The following is a 13,052-nucleotide window of genomic DNA, read 5'->3' on the forward strand; positions in this document are numbered from 1 at the left end:
CAACACTTTCTCATAGAGAGAGATCAGATTTAGGTTTTGCCCCCAAGTAGATTATAGTGACATAATAAGCAGGGTTAACCTATGGGTAAAAATTATGGCAAAACAGTAAGAATCACAAAGAAAAGCAAACAATGTGCTGTAATAATTTTCTCATTCTCTCCCTCAAGGAGCATTCATCGGGCTCAGCCCTGGGATGCAGGGATGAGAGTGACTTAGGCCCCCCTTCTGGTGGGAGGAGACAGTGACTGCCCCGTCCAGGGTTACAAAGGCCTGGGTCATGCCCTGAGGAGAGCAGGCTCCTGGTCAGAGGCTTGCGGCTCCCCCTACCCCCATCTCTCTCCTCTCTGCCCTGCGGGTGCTTCCACCAGAACTGGCCTGGTCCGGAGTGCAGCCTGCAGGGCTCTGGGCTCTGCTGAGAAAAGCAGGTCGGTGGACCTTGTCCTGGGCCTTTGGGTTGGCTGACCCCCTTCAGCGCCCCTCTGGCCTCCCTCCCTCCCCCTGTGATGGCTGGTAGAGGACCCCAGGCACCTGCTCACTCACGCAGAGCCAGCTCCAGACAGCACGGCCACTCCCCCTACCGACCGGGTGATTGACGGGGCTCCTTTGAATATTAACTTGGCAAAATCACTCTCTCTTTTTTTTGCTCTCCCTATTTCTGATTCATTTGCTCTTTCTAAGTCATTCATCTCTTTCAAGTTACAGGAAGAGAGAGGAAGAGGAGGATGAGGTGTCACAGGTGCAAGGGACCTCGAGCCCCACCGCCGAGTCTCACAGGGCGGCTGGAGACACGAGCGCCTCTGCCTCTCGGACGTCTCTATTACACCTGACCTCCCCGCCTACCCCGTGGGAGAAAAGCCAGCGTGGCCGCTGGGGGAGGCAGGAGCCTTTCTGAAGGCAGCCGCCTGCTCTACTCACAGGAAAGGGCCTGTCTGCCTGCAGGGATATTCGGGTTTTCCCACCCTTGATGGGGAGCAGGAACGAAGGTAGGGAAAGGAAGGAGAGATGGGGGCTCAAGGGGGTCCTGTCAGCTTACCAACGCCTTCGCTGATCACCTGCTACGTACCAGGGGCCGAAAGACAGACAGACAGACAGTAGACTCTGTTCCTGCCCTCAAGGGGTCCCCAGGCTAGTAAATAGGTAAGTACCTGCGGAAGATGCCTGAACGGAAGTCAGTCCTGAGCCATCATACGGAGGAGGCTGTTTATTCTGTGACGAGAGGGACCAGGTGAGGCTGTCTTCACAGATGGGCTGGTGATGAAATGTTCTGAAACCTCAACCTGGAGGCGGGGAAGGGTGCTCCACATGTCAGGCACCGTGGAGGCCAAGGCTTGAAGGTGCTCTGTCTGGGAGGAGCTCTGTTACGTGGTATTTTTAGAGCACGGAGAGGGAGATGGGCATTGGCAAGATGCAAGAGGTCGGGAAGGGCCAGTGATAACGTGGTTGCAGATCGTAACTGAGTGCTTAGCTTATGGGGGAGGTCTGTGTGCCCGTCTCAGGGCTTGGATGATAGCCAAGGGACAGTTATCCAACAGGAAGATGTGTGATTAGATCTGCAACAGTTGGGGAGGGGGGATTGGCTGGGAGAGGCTGGAGGCAGGGAGACCAGCCAGGAGGCTACTGCAAGAGTCCAGGCGAAAGGCAGTTGAAGGACTCAACCTGGGCAGGGCCAACTGGGGAGGGAATGGATGTGAGAAACGCATAGAATGTCATGTTGACAGAGCTTGGTGATTGGCTGGGGGACGAGGATGGGGAAGATAGAAGAGTCGATGCTATCTCCTGGTGCCACCAGCTGAAACAGGGACCACAGTGGCAGAAACATCATGACATATGGCCAAGCTCCTGCCAGGTGGTAGCGTCATTCCAGTCCCAGAGACACAGAGACAAATAATTCATTTCTCTTGAACGCTCTTCAGGGGCATTTAAAGACAAGTTTAATTTATATATAAAAACTCGTATCCCACATTTGGGTGCATCTCAGAACTTCTTTACCAAAAAATGTGTCCTTTTCTCGCCTGCCCCACAGAAACTCACTACCTATTTTTCTTTTTTTGTTTTCTCCAGCAGGCTACCCTCACCCAACTGGGCTGATTCAAGATGGCCCCATTTGTCCGTGGGCAGGAGCAGGGAGCCCCTTTGGGGCCATTGGCACGGGGCTCTGGTTGGGAGGCTGGAAGCTGCCGGCAGAGACAAGTCTCCTTCCAGCCATCTCTGCCACTGAGCTTGAGTATTTTTCCCCCTGGGATGGATTTCCCCATAAAATAAATGTCTTGTCTGAATTAATCTTAATCTTAAGGAGAGAGTCATCATATTGTAAAGAAAGATCATAAAAAGATGCATCAATCTGTCGGGCACGCTGGTTATGATGAGTGTTTGTTTAGCAGAAACAGTGCCCCCTGGGCACCTCCCCCCGGCCCCCCCGACCCCCTCCCGGCCCCCCCCCCCCCCCGGCTCCCCGGGCCCCCGGCATCTGGCCTGCGAGGCTGCGCTGTTGCTGCGCCCAGCCCGGTGCAGGCAGCTCCTCCTGCCCAGGGCCCCTGCAGTCTGTGCGCACCGGCTTTAGTCCTGAGACCGGCTAGGGCCCGCAGGTTGGCACACTGAATCCCGGCAGGCAGGGACCTCTCTTTCCAGAAGAGGCCCGGCAGCGCCCCCCGCTGGAGGGGCCGGTCCCACTGCCCAGCCGCGGCCCGGACACTTCCATTTGGGAGCTAATCGGTATTCAGGATCATAAGGACACCTCAATCTCTCCATTTTGTTTATTCTCGGAAAAAAAAAAAAAAAAAAACCACAACTATATAGGCCTTAACCTAAGAACATAGATTAAGAAGTAAAACAATCGCACAAGAATTCCTGAAGAGCCGGGTGTAAAATTTCTATGCCATAATGTGAAACGTTACATGGGTGATACAGGAATGCATAAAAGAGGAAGGAGGAACGCATGAGAGTCCTCCTCTACCTCCTCCACCGTTGACCACTGCGAACGTTTGGTGTGTCGCCTGTCTTCCCACGCGTTTCTACCGATTTATCCCTTGCTCCATACGCATGCGCGGTTTATTCTGGGGTTACGTGAAGTTTATTTTTCTTTTACTTCACATCCTTTAAAAAAAATAAAACTATAAAACCTACAGACATTTACCATAAAAACTTCGAACTTTATGGAGGGGTAGAAGATAAAAAGAAAAAGAAACAACGACAACGAAACAACCCCCAAACAAAATCCTGTCCCTCCTGTCCCTCCATTCCCACTCCCCGAACAGGTGAAAAACATGTATTTTTTGCGTATCTTTTAAGAAAGGAGTATGCATATACTAGCACTTTAAAATACTCATCCTTAATCTGTTCATCTTATAGATGAGGAAGCGACAGCTCAGAGAGGTCCCAGGGCAGATCCAAGGTCACACAGCTCACTGCGACAGAGGCAAACGTGGAAGCCCGTGCCCTGACTTCAGAGGGCAAAGGCCTCTTTTCTGTGGGCCTGCCTTAGCCCTCTTAGACCCGCAAATGTCTAAGGAGGAAAGTCAGCCATCTTGTTGATGGTAGGATGGCCCCCATCTGGACATCCAGGCAACATCCAGATGGACAGACCACCTACGATGATAGGCGGTGGCAGAGCCCCGGGTCAGAGCCTGGACCTACAAAGTCTCCCCCAGCCAGGCCTCTTCTGATCTTACAGATGGAAACGTGGGAAGCCCCAGGACCTGGACAGTGGGTCCCAGGAAGGGAGCCGTATGGGGGGGAGGGCGTGGCAGGGAGAGGGTCTGTGTGCGCATCTGTGTGTTGGTGTTAGGGGCCGGCAGCTAGAGGAACTCTGCTCTTGAAAATTAATTCTCTCGACTTCACACATCTGCCCACGTCTGGGCCTGGAGGTGTTGCCTGGAGCTTCGGGGGGTGGTGGTGGGGGGGTACAGTCTCTTCCCGCCTGCCTTGGATTCACTGCCACTCAGGAACCAGTCTCCTTCCCAGCAAACAAAACCTCCAAGATCTCTAATTCCGCAGCGCCCTCCAGTGGGTAACTGGAGTATGTCTGGAGAGAAAGCCTCAGGACTCACCGGGTCTTAAGTCAAACATGTGGGCCCTTAATGGATTTTAGAATTTATAGTCTACGGCCATACCACCCTGAACGCGCCCGATCTCATCGGATTTTAGAATTTATATATATAAAAAAAAGATTTTATATTCATGTTCTTCCACCTGTTCCCGCCCTCTGCGTGATATAAAATTCTAGATGAACAGAGACCTACAGACAGAGAAGTCCTACACTAAACAGACTCTGCTCTGCCAACTTTCCAAATGACTGGCACATTCCCATTGCATACCCCAGCCCTGAGTCAGAACACCCTCTTAGTTAACTTCTCCACTGCAAAGAGTGACAGTTTCCCCCAAAGACTTCACAAGTCTGATGAAGGAGGGAAAACCAAACCGGCAGGGGGAAATGGGTTCCAAGCCTCAGGCTGATAACGCGACTCCTCCATGTGAGCTGTGTGCCTACCCCAGGCTCGCTGGGAACGGAACCTGGCCATGTGTAGAAGGCCCCTGACACCAGGTCTCCCAGATGTGCGGGCTCCGGGCGCAGAGGGGCTCAGTGAGGCCCAGCTCCCCTCCTCCCCACCCTCTGCACCCAGCCCTTCCTCCGGCTCCTCCTGCCTCCGCTGTCCTGCCTCTGTCCCCAAGGAGCACTCCGCCCTCTCCCCCAGGGCGCCCTTGCACTCCATCGGCCACCTTCCCCTTCTCTCACTGCTGCTTTGTGAAGAGAACTTTCCCCACCGACTTTGTCTTGTTGTCACCCACAGGATGCTTCCATCGGTCCTCTCCGCTCAGCCTGTGCACACCACCCCCTCATCTGTGTCCCAGCTTCCCCCCTGGATGCCCAGCTCTTTAGAAAGGGTGTCATCATCACGGCTGTCACCCAGCTTCTTCACCTGTTCTCCCTCTGGGTCTTCCAATCCACACAAAAGAAAGGCACAACCGCAATTCCGTGGGTAAGTGCCTGATTGGAACCCCTGGAAGGCGGGTTGGGGAGGAGTGTTTTAGACTCTCACAGAGGAGAGAGAACTAGCCGGACAGGCTGCAATGTGGAGGATGCCCAGGACCTGAACAGTTCACAGGGGCTGGCGGTGCGGGGCAGGTGGGAACCCCCAGCTCCGATCCGAGGGGGCGAGGCCAGCCCTCCCTCCCCTGCCCTCCACAACGTGTCTTGTAGGAGAGCTTCGGCATTTGCTCTCTCTGCCAGGTACTCCGGCCACACGGTGACAGATGCGAAAGAGGCTGCCTAGGAAGAAGATGCTGAGACCCAGAGAGCCATGCAGGGATTGAAGATGCCTGTTCTGAGCCCTGATGCTTATGTCTCATTCTATTCTCACAACTGTGACTGGGTGATATCATCAGGGCCATTTTTCAGATGAAGAATCAGACTCGGAGAGGTGGCCAGGGCTGCACCACGGCGGTGTGGCTCAACTGAGCTTCAAGTAACAACCTGCGTGGTTTCCAGGCACTCGGCCTTTCTGTGTCCCCCTCAGATGGACACACACACACTGTCTCCCACCTATTTCTCTGATGACTCGGTGCATGGGGAGAAGGGAGAAACCGACATGTGGAGCCAGGAAGGGACACTGAGGGACATATGCAGGGGAGAGGCAGAGGGAGAGGGGCGGGGGGGGGGGAGGAAAAGGGACACACAACTAGGGGGACAGTGACATAGAGAGAAGTAGGAAATGTGCTGCTTATCTATTCCAAAGAGGATTCATTTTGAATAAAATACATCTTCCGGGTCTCCTCCCCAGGACTTCACAATCAGAATCTCTGGGAATGGGACCCAGGAGTCTGCATGTAAAGAAAGCTCCTCTGAAAGGCAAAGCGTGCTCTGAAGTGCATCACAAAAACAAGGTGCGTTGATGGACGGAGAGAGGGCTAGATCGATAAAATGCAGGAAAGCAAATATAGCAAAACACTGACAGAGGAATCCAGCAAGTGGGTAACCCTGTCCACTATACAATTCTTTTAGCTGTCTGTAGGTTTGAAAATTTTCGTAATAAAATGTTGGGGTAAAATCCCGAATGACGTGATGATTAGGCAGGTGTGGGACCACCGCTGTAGGGGAAGGCTCCCTCAGGGGACTTTTGGAGGGGCAGTGGCCTGGGGAGCCCCCTCCGCACCCCCTTCCGGAGCCGCCGGCCTCTGGCCTGGTCAGTTTCTCGGCAATCCCAGAATGCACAGCAGCACCACGCAGGCCACCGCCCTTTCCCCTGGGTCCTGCAGGAAGTCCATCTGCCCTGGGTGTGGAGCAGGACTAGGTGGGTCCTCTGAGGCTGGCCTCTGTGGGGCCTGGGAGCAATGGGATCGAGTTGGCTGGCAGTGTGGGTTGGGCAGAACTGGGAGAGACGAGGCTAAAAGTTCTCTTGGAAGAATTTGAAGCCGAACTGCTCACAGGGGCCCTTGAGCACCTTGGCCAGGGCTGGGGAGCCACAGAAGACCTGCACCTTGCCCTTCTTCTCAGCAGCCACTTTCTGGAGCACCTGGAGCCCACACAGGGTAGGAGAGAGCAGAGAGAGGGGAGTGAGCCTGTGGACCCGCTCAGGGACACACCCAGCTAGAGCTGACAACATAATGGGTCGGCAGTGATGTCCCTCTGTCCCCATGAGGAACTCCAGGGCACAGGTGCTTAGCTTCAGAGCAGAGGGTCCAACACGCAGCCATTCTTTTGGGGGGCCATTTGCTCAACCCCCAACCTGACCCAGACCCCAGGAAGGGGCTGGACCAGAAGACCCAGGCCCTCCACTCCTGGAGCACGTCTGTGGGGAGACTGCAGTGTTGGGGGACAGGGATAGGGCCCCGTGGGCACGCTGAACCCCAACTGTCCGGACATCCTGCTAGTCCTCCAGCAGTCACGTGCCTCCACTGAAATGTCTCTTTCCTAAAGTCTGACTGTTCCCCCAGTGAAGACCCTTTCCCACCCCAAATTCTGCTTACGGAGGCCATTGTGGAAAGCGCTCCTTGGTGCCCAAGCACAAGTGGTGTCCTGTTCCCTCACTATCTGGGCGTGATTATCGCCCGCAGATGGGAAAGCAGTACCTTCTGGCACCTCACACAAACTGCACTCCGACTGGTAAGTACTCAGGGGGAAAAATAATTTAAAAACCAATCTGAGAAATAAAATAGAAAGACCGCAAACTTTTGTGCCTCTGGGCCTCAGTCTTTCCATTTGTACCGGGAAGGACAGGACCTGGTGCTTCCCCAAGACCCCGTCTACTCAGGCCTTCTGACCCCGGTTCATAGGGAGTCAGGGCTGGGGGGAGGCCTAGGAGGTCAAATTGGCTAAATTCTTCTCTGAACAGATGGGGAAACTGAGCCCAAAGTTGGAACAAGGGGAGCCAGTCATGGCGCCCGTGACCCCGGTTGGACCCTGGATGCTGGCCTCGTGCCCGCTTCCTGGCTGCTCGGCCCTAACCTCCCCAGCCACGGCCTTAGGCTCTCAGCCCCACTGGTCCCTGCAGGCGGCAGGGCTCTCGCTAGCCTTTACCGTGCTCCAGTCAGGCGCCCAGGCAGGGTGCGCGTCTGGAGGCCCGTGATGGAGTCCTTCTCGGCCAGGAGGTCAAGGGCCATCTGCAGGCTAATGACCTTCAGGTCATGCTTGCCCAGTGCAGAGGTCATGTACATATGCAGCTCCAGGAAGGGGCCTGGGTGGTGGGAGGCAAAGGTGGCACGGAGGGGCTCACGCCCGCGATAGGCACAGGGCACAATGTCAGCCCCTTGTCCCCAGGGCTCGGAGCGAGACCACGGGTGCTCAGGACTCACACCTTCGGCCCACCAGTGCTTTAGAAAGGAAAGCTGGCCCACTGCTGGGGCGGAGTCTGCTCTGCGCCAGGCGTACACAGTAACTATATCCACTGTCTGGCCTGCACCCCACAGCTACCTCAGGACTCAAAGGGGAAAGGCATCCCAGGGCAGCATGGCAGTCCTTGGGCTCTGAAGCTCACGCCCTGTCACACCTCGTGGTGTGTGTTCAGTCTGGCTGGGCACACAGGCCCGGCACAGCCGAAAAGGTAACCGAGACCAAAGGGGCAAGGGTTGAATGACGGGGTCAGATTACCGATCTACAGAGAAGGGCTGGGGCAGACGGAGCTGCTCCCTGGGAGGGTGGGGGCTGGGACGGGTCTTGGGAGAGGGTCACGATTCCAAGCTGGGGCGGGGTGTGGGAAAGGAGGGCATCCTAAGAAGGGGGGACAGATGAGCCAAGGATGGGGGCTTGAACAGATGTGGTGTGTGTCGGGTGTGGTGTGACTGCCCGCCTAGAACGCAGGATCCTTGAACGGGAGCAACAGCAGATGGGAAATGAGACTGGGACACACACTGAGGCCGGAATGGGAAAGGCCTTGAATGCCCCGCTGGCAAATGGGGGCAGGTAGTGGGTGCTGGAGCAGGGGGTGACAGGATGAGAACAGCTTCCCAGAAGGGGAGCCAGAGGACAGGAGGGACAGGGCAGAGACTGGCCTGGCTCTGCCTGGACACAGGCCTGGATACTGGCAGGTGTCACAGCTCAGGGCCTGCAGTGGGACGGCTTTGCTGAGATCTGGATCCCTTCGGCTCTCAGGGCAACTGGAGCTCCCTGGTGGGCACCTCTGTGCTCCAGCAGCTTCCTCCGTTTTCCCTGACATGGCACACGAATGTTACCATTTTCCATGTGGGCCACAACAGGGAAGAGGCTGGTGGGTACCACCTTCCACTTGCGCATTGGTCTAAGCCAGAAATGACGGGGCCTGATCTGGGACGTTGGGTCCACGAGCTGATGATCACTTCATCCTTCTCGTCTCCCAAGACTAAAGGATTCATGCCATCCCAGCTGGCTCTCTATTGTTTCATATGCTGCCATTAGCCCCCTTTTCCTTTGGCTTAAGGTCTCAGTCACTGTTAAAATGCAAATGGCCCTAGGAGGGAGAAAACATTTTATTTCACATATCACTTAACTTGAGAGAGCCCTGACCCTTCTTCCCCTCCCTCAGAGTCCCTATCCCCAGAGAGGGGGAAGGGGAGAGCGATACCGTGGTGGGAGGGAGAAGGATGAGCTCTGGAGAATGACCTGACATGGTTTCCGTCTTCTGCAAAACTGTTGTGTTTGAGACAGCCATTCCATCTCTGGGACACTCTCTTAAGGAAATCATCCAGAGGAAGGAAATAAACTGTGTGCACATACATATTAATTGCAGCTTTATATATGCGAGTGGAGAATCAGAACAAGTAAAAGGTCCAGTAGCAGGAGCATGGCAGACCACTAACTGTATCATTCATTGTACAGCCATTAAATACTCCTGCTGCTGCCGCTGCTGCTCTTACCGCTGCTCATATTATTGCTACGACTGCTACGGTTGCTATTATGACTCTTACTACTACTGCCACTACTACTATTGCTACTACAGGTCTTGCTACTACCACCATTACCACTACTGCTACTATTGCTACTATGACTCTTACTGCTACTGCTGCTACTACTATTGCTACTACAGGTATTACTACTACCACCATTACTACTACTGCTATGGTTGCTACTATGACTCTTACTACTACTGCTGCTACTACTATTGCTACTACAGGTCTTGCTACTACCACTATTACTACTGCTGCTACAATTGCTACTGTGACTCTTACTACTACTGCTGCTACTACTATTGCTACTACAGGTCTTGCTACTACCACTATTACTACTACTGCTACGATTGCTACTATGACTATTACTATTACTGCTACTACTACTACAACTATTGCTACTACTGCTACTACTACTATTGCTACTACAGCTACTACTACTATTGCTACTACTGCTATACTACCATTACTACTTCTATTGCTACTACAGCTATTGTTACTACTACTATTGCTACTACAGCTACTACTACTATTGCTACTACTGCTATACTACCATTACTACTTCTATTGCTACTACAGCTACTGTTACTACTACTATTGCTACTACTGCTATACTACCATTACTACTTCTATTGCTACTACAGCTATTGTTACTACTACTATTGCTACTACAGCTACTACTACTATTGCTACTACTGCTATACTACCATTACTACTTCTATTGCTACTACAACTACTGTTACTACTACTATTGCTACTACTGCTACTACTACTATTACTACTACTGCTACTACTATGATTGCTACTATAGCTACTGCTACTACTGCTACTATAGCTACTACTGCTATTGCTACTACAGGTATTGCTACTACTACTATTACTACTGCTGCTACTACTAGTATGATTGCTACTACAGCTACTACTACTATGATTGGTACTACTGCTACTTACTACTATTGCTACTACTGCTACTATTATGATTTCTACTACAGCTACTGCTACTACTGCTACTACTACTGCTACTAGAGCTACTGCTACAACTACTATTGCTACTACTACTACTGCTACTACTACTGCTACTATTACAGGTACTACTGCTAAGCTCCAGTCACTGCTCCAGGTGCTGCACAGATGAGTTCATTGAATCCTCATGACAACCCTATGAGGCGGGTACTAGTTACATCCCTATGTTTGCATAAGGAAATCGAAGCAAAGCAGTTCAATAATGTCCCCAAGTTTTGATAGCTATTATGGTATAGAATAAAGATTCAAACTCAAACAGAATGTTTGAAGCTTAAGCTGTAGAAATTAAAAGCGGGAAGCCACACATTCTTGAACTCAAACCTTGGTAAATAATTAAAGTTGAAATCAGAAGTCATGGGTTTCTGTTGCAGTTAATGAAAAACCCTGGAAGAAATTTGAGGTAATAAAGTCGTTGACTCAAGGGCCTTGAGAAGGCAAAGCACCAGGTTTGCTGTTATCCTTTGTTTACACAGATTAGGAAGAAGCAAATAGCAAATATTTATATACCAGCAACCAGGAAATTTAAATGAAATCTAAACTTCCCCCCCTAGCTTGTCATCATAAAATTGCGTTTCTAATAAATTAATATACATAAAAGCATTGAGAACGAAGTTGAGGCTCTATAAATATTTGCTATAATTGTTATTTACAAGAAAGGGCAAGGAGCTTTATTGCAACATTCTAAAGTTTACCAATTCTGTGTCAAACACTGTTGACTTGTGCTTTAGGGCTTTGAACGTTTGTTATAATAAACTACATCTGTTTGAATGTTTCTTATAAAAAACTGCGTTTGAGGGGCGCCTGGGTGGCTCAGTCGTTAAGCATCTGCCTTTGGCTCAGGTCCTGATCCCAGAGTCTTGATCCCCCAGTGGGATCGAGTCCCACATCGGGCTCCCCACTCTGCGGGAAGCCTGCTTCTCCCTCTCCCACTCCCCCTGCTTGTGTTCCCTCTCTCGCTGTCTCTCTCTCTGTCAAATAAATAAATAAAATCTTAAAAAAAAACAAAACGGCGTTTGATTACTTGAACTTATAAACTATTTATCATAGGAATTTTAATTCACTCATGGCAGCCTTAGGATAATTAAACAGCCAAAGATCTGGTTCCATTGAACTCAACCAGTATAAAACCTCCCCACCAATTCTCCAAAGTTAGAAACCTATCTAAAGATATTCCTCCTCATATTATTATTCCATAAGTAAAACAAAACAATGATTCTAACAGATTAACTTTAAAACCCAGGACAAAAACCTCAGGATTCCACAAAGATGTCTTGTGAAGACTCTGATGAACCCAGAGAAACAGGCTATCGCATAGACTAAGCCTCGGCTTAGCACAAAATGTAGGCAGCAACCCCTGGGGGGGCAGGGGGAGACCGCAGGGCTGGGCGGGGGACATTCACAACATTCATTTTTGATGAAAGAATAAAAGAAGGGACCAAACAGGAAAATAATTCGTACATGCTAAGCTGTTTAACCTGTACCTTAGACCATTCTCTACCCTTGTTGACTGCCACCTCATCCGGAAAAATACTGAGCATTCACCCCCCAATCAATACCTATGCTTCTTCACCTGTTCATCTCTAGTAGCAGATTATGTACATTAAAAATTTATGTCGGAGGGGCGCCTGGGTGGCTCAGTCAGTTGAGTGTCCAACTCTTGGTTTCGGCTCATGTCGTGATCGCAGGGTCGTGAGATTGAGCCCTGCGTCAGGCTCGGTGCTCAGCGGGGCGTCTGCTTGAGAGTCTCTCCCTCTGCCCCTTCCCCTGCTTGCACGCTTTCTCTCCCTCTCAAAAAATAAATAAATCTTAAAAAAATTATCTTGGAGGAAAAAGAGTAATATTTACTTTCTCACCTTAAACAACTAGAAAAATGGACAAAATACATGAAACAATGGCTTCCAGACTCATGTGACCAAGCAGCACAGGACTGTAGTCACTGAGGGAGGGAAACAGATGAAGTGAGCCCAGCTCACTGCCTGATGCTGGTCTCACTGCACTGAGAAGACACAAGGCAGTCAGTCACAAAACTGAGGAAAGGGAACTGCAAGGAAAAAGAGCAAGGGGAAGAAGAGAAAGAGGAAGGGAAGAGGGGAGGAAGGAAGGGAGGGAGGAAGGGAGCTCCCTAGCTCCAAAAATCTGCATAGAGTTTCTGCTAAGTCTTTGGCTGAGTGTTAATCAATACATATAGGAAAGAAAATTACCAGAAAACACTAAGCTGAACAGTACTGGGAGCTCGAACAGAGCTGGGAAGTTTGTGTTTCCATCAACAAGCGTGGAGAGACCTTGTAATGTTCAGGGCAGTGGGCAGAGCCCGCAGAGGTATCACCCCACACTAACACCTACTCCACACTCACCCTAACAAAAGTTAAAAGCAAGTCTTGAAAGGATCCCAATTCCCCTAAGTAACACAACTGTGCACCGGAACAAGGTACAGTACTGGGTAAAGAAATACCACAAAATCCAGAACACACAACATGCCGTTCACAATGCCTGACATCCAATAAAATTATCGGGCATGCAGAGAAATAGAATATGTTCCATAACTAGGAGAAAATTAGTCACTTAGAAGCAGATCAAGAAATGACAGAGATGATGGACATAGACAAACATATCACAACAAATACTAAAAGTGGGGTTGAGAGAATGTAAAAATAAAAGAGAGCAGATAGGATGAA

At 51.0% G+C, this 13,052-nt stretch overlaps 1 protein-coding gene across 1 annotated transcript in view; it reads right to left on the bottom strand.

Annotated features, from left to right (window-relative positions):
* Window positions 1-5,692: 5,692 nt before the first annotated feature.
* NOX5 (NADPH oxidase 5) overlaps window positions 5,693-13,052 on the bottom strand; it is a 111,078-nt gene continuing 103,718 nt past the window's right edge. The window contains 5 exon segments of the mRNA XM_078078935.1: window positions 5,693-6,509; window positions 7,514-7,530; window positions 7,533-7,670; window positions 9,325-9,698; window positions 9,965-10,477. Coding sequence (XP_077935061.1) covers window positions 6,381-6,509; window positions 7,514-7,530; window positions 7,533-7,670; window positions 9,325-9,698; window positions 9,965-10,477 — 1,171 coding nt within the window. The 3' untranslated portion in view covers window positions 5,693-6,380.

Source organism: Halichoerus grypus, chromosome 8 (genome assembly GCF_964656455.1).
Source record: "Halichoerus grypus chromosome 8, mHalGry1.hap1.1, whole genome shotgun sequence".
Classification (NCBI taxonomy): domain Eukaryota; kingdom Metazoa; phylum Chordata; class Mammalia; order Carnivora; family Phocidae; genus Halichoerus; species Halichoerus grypus.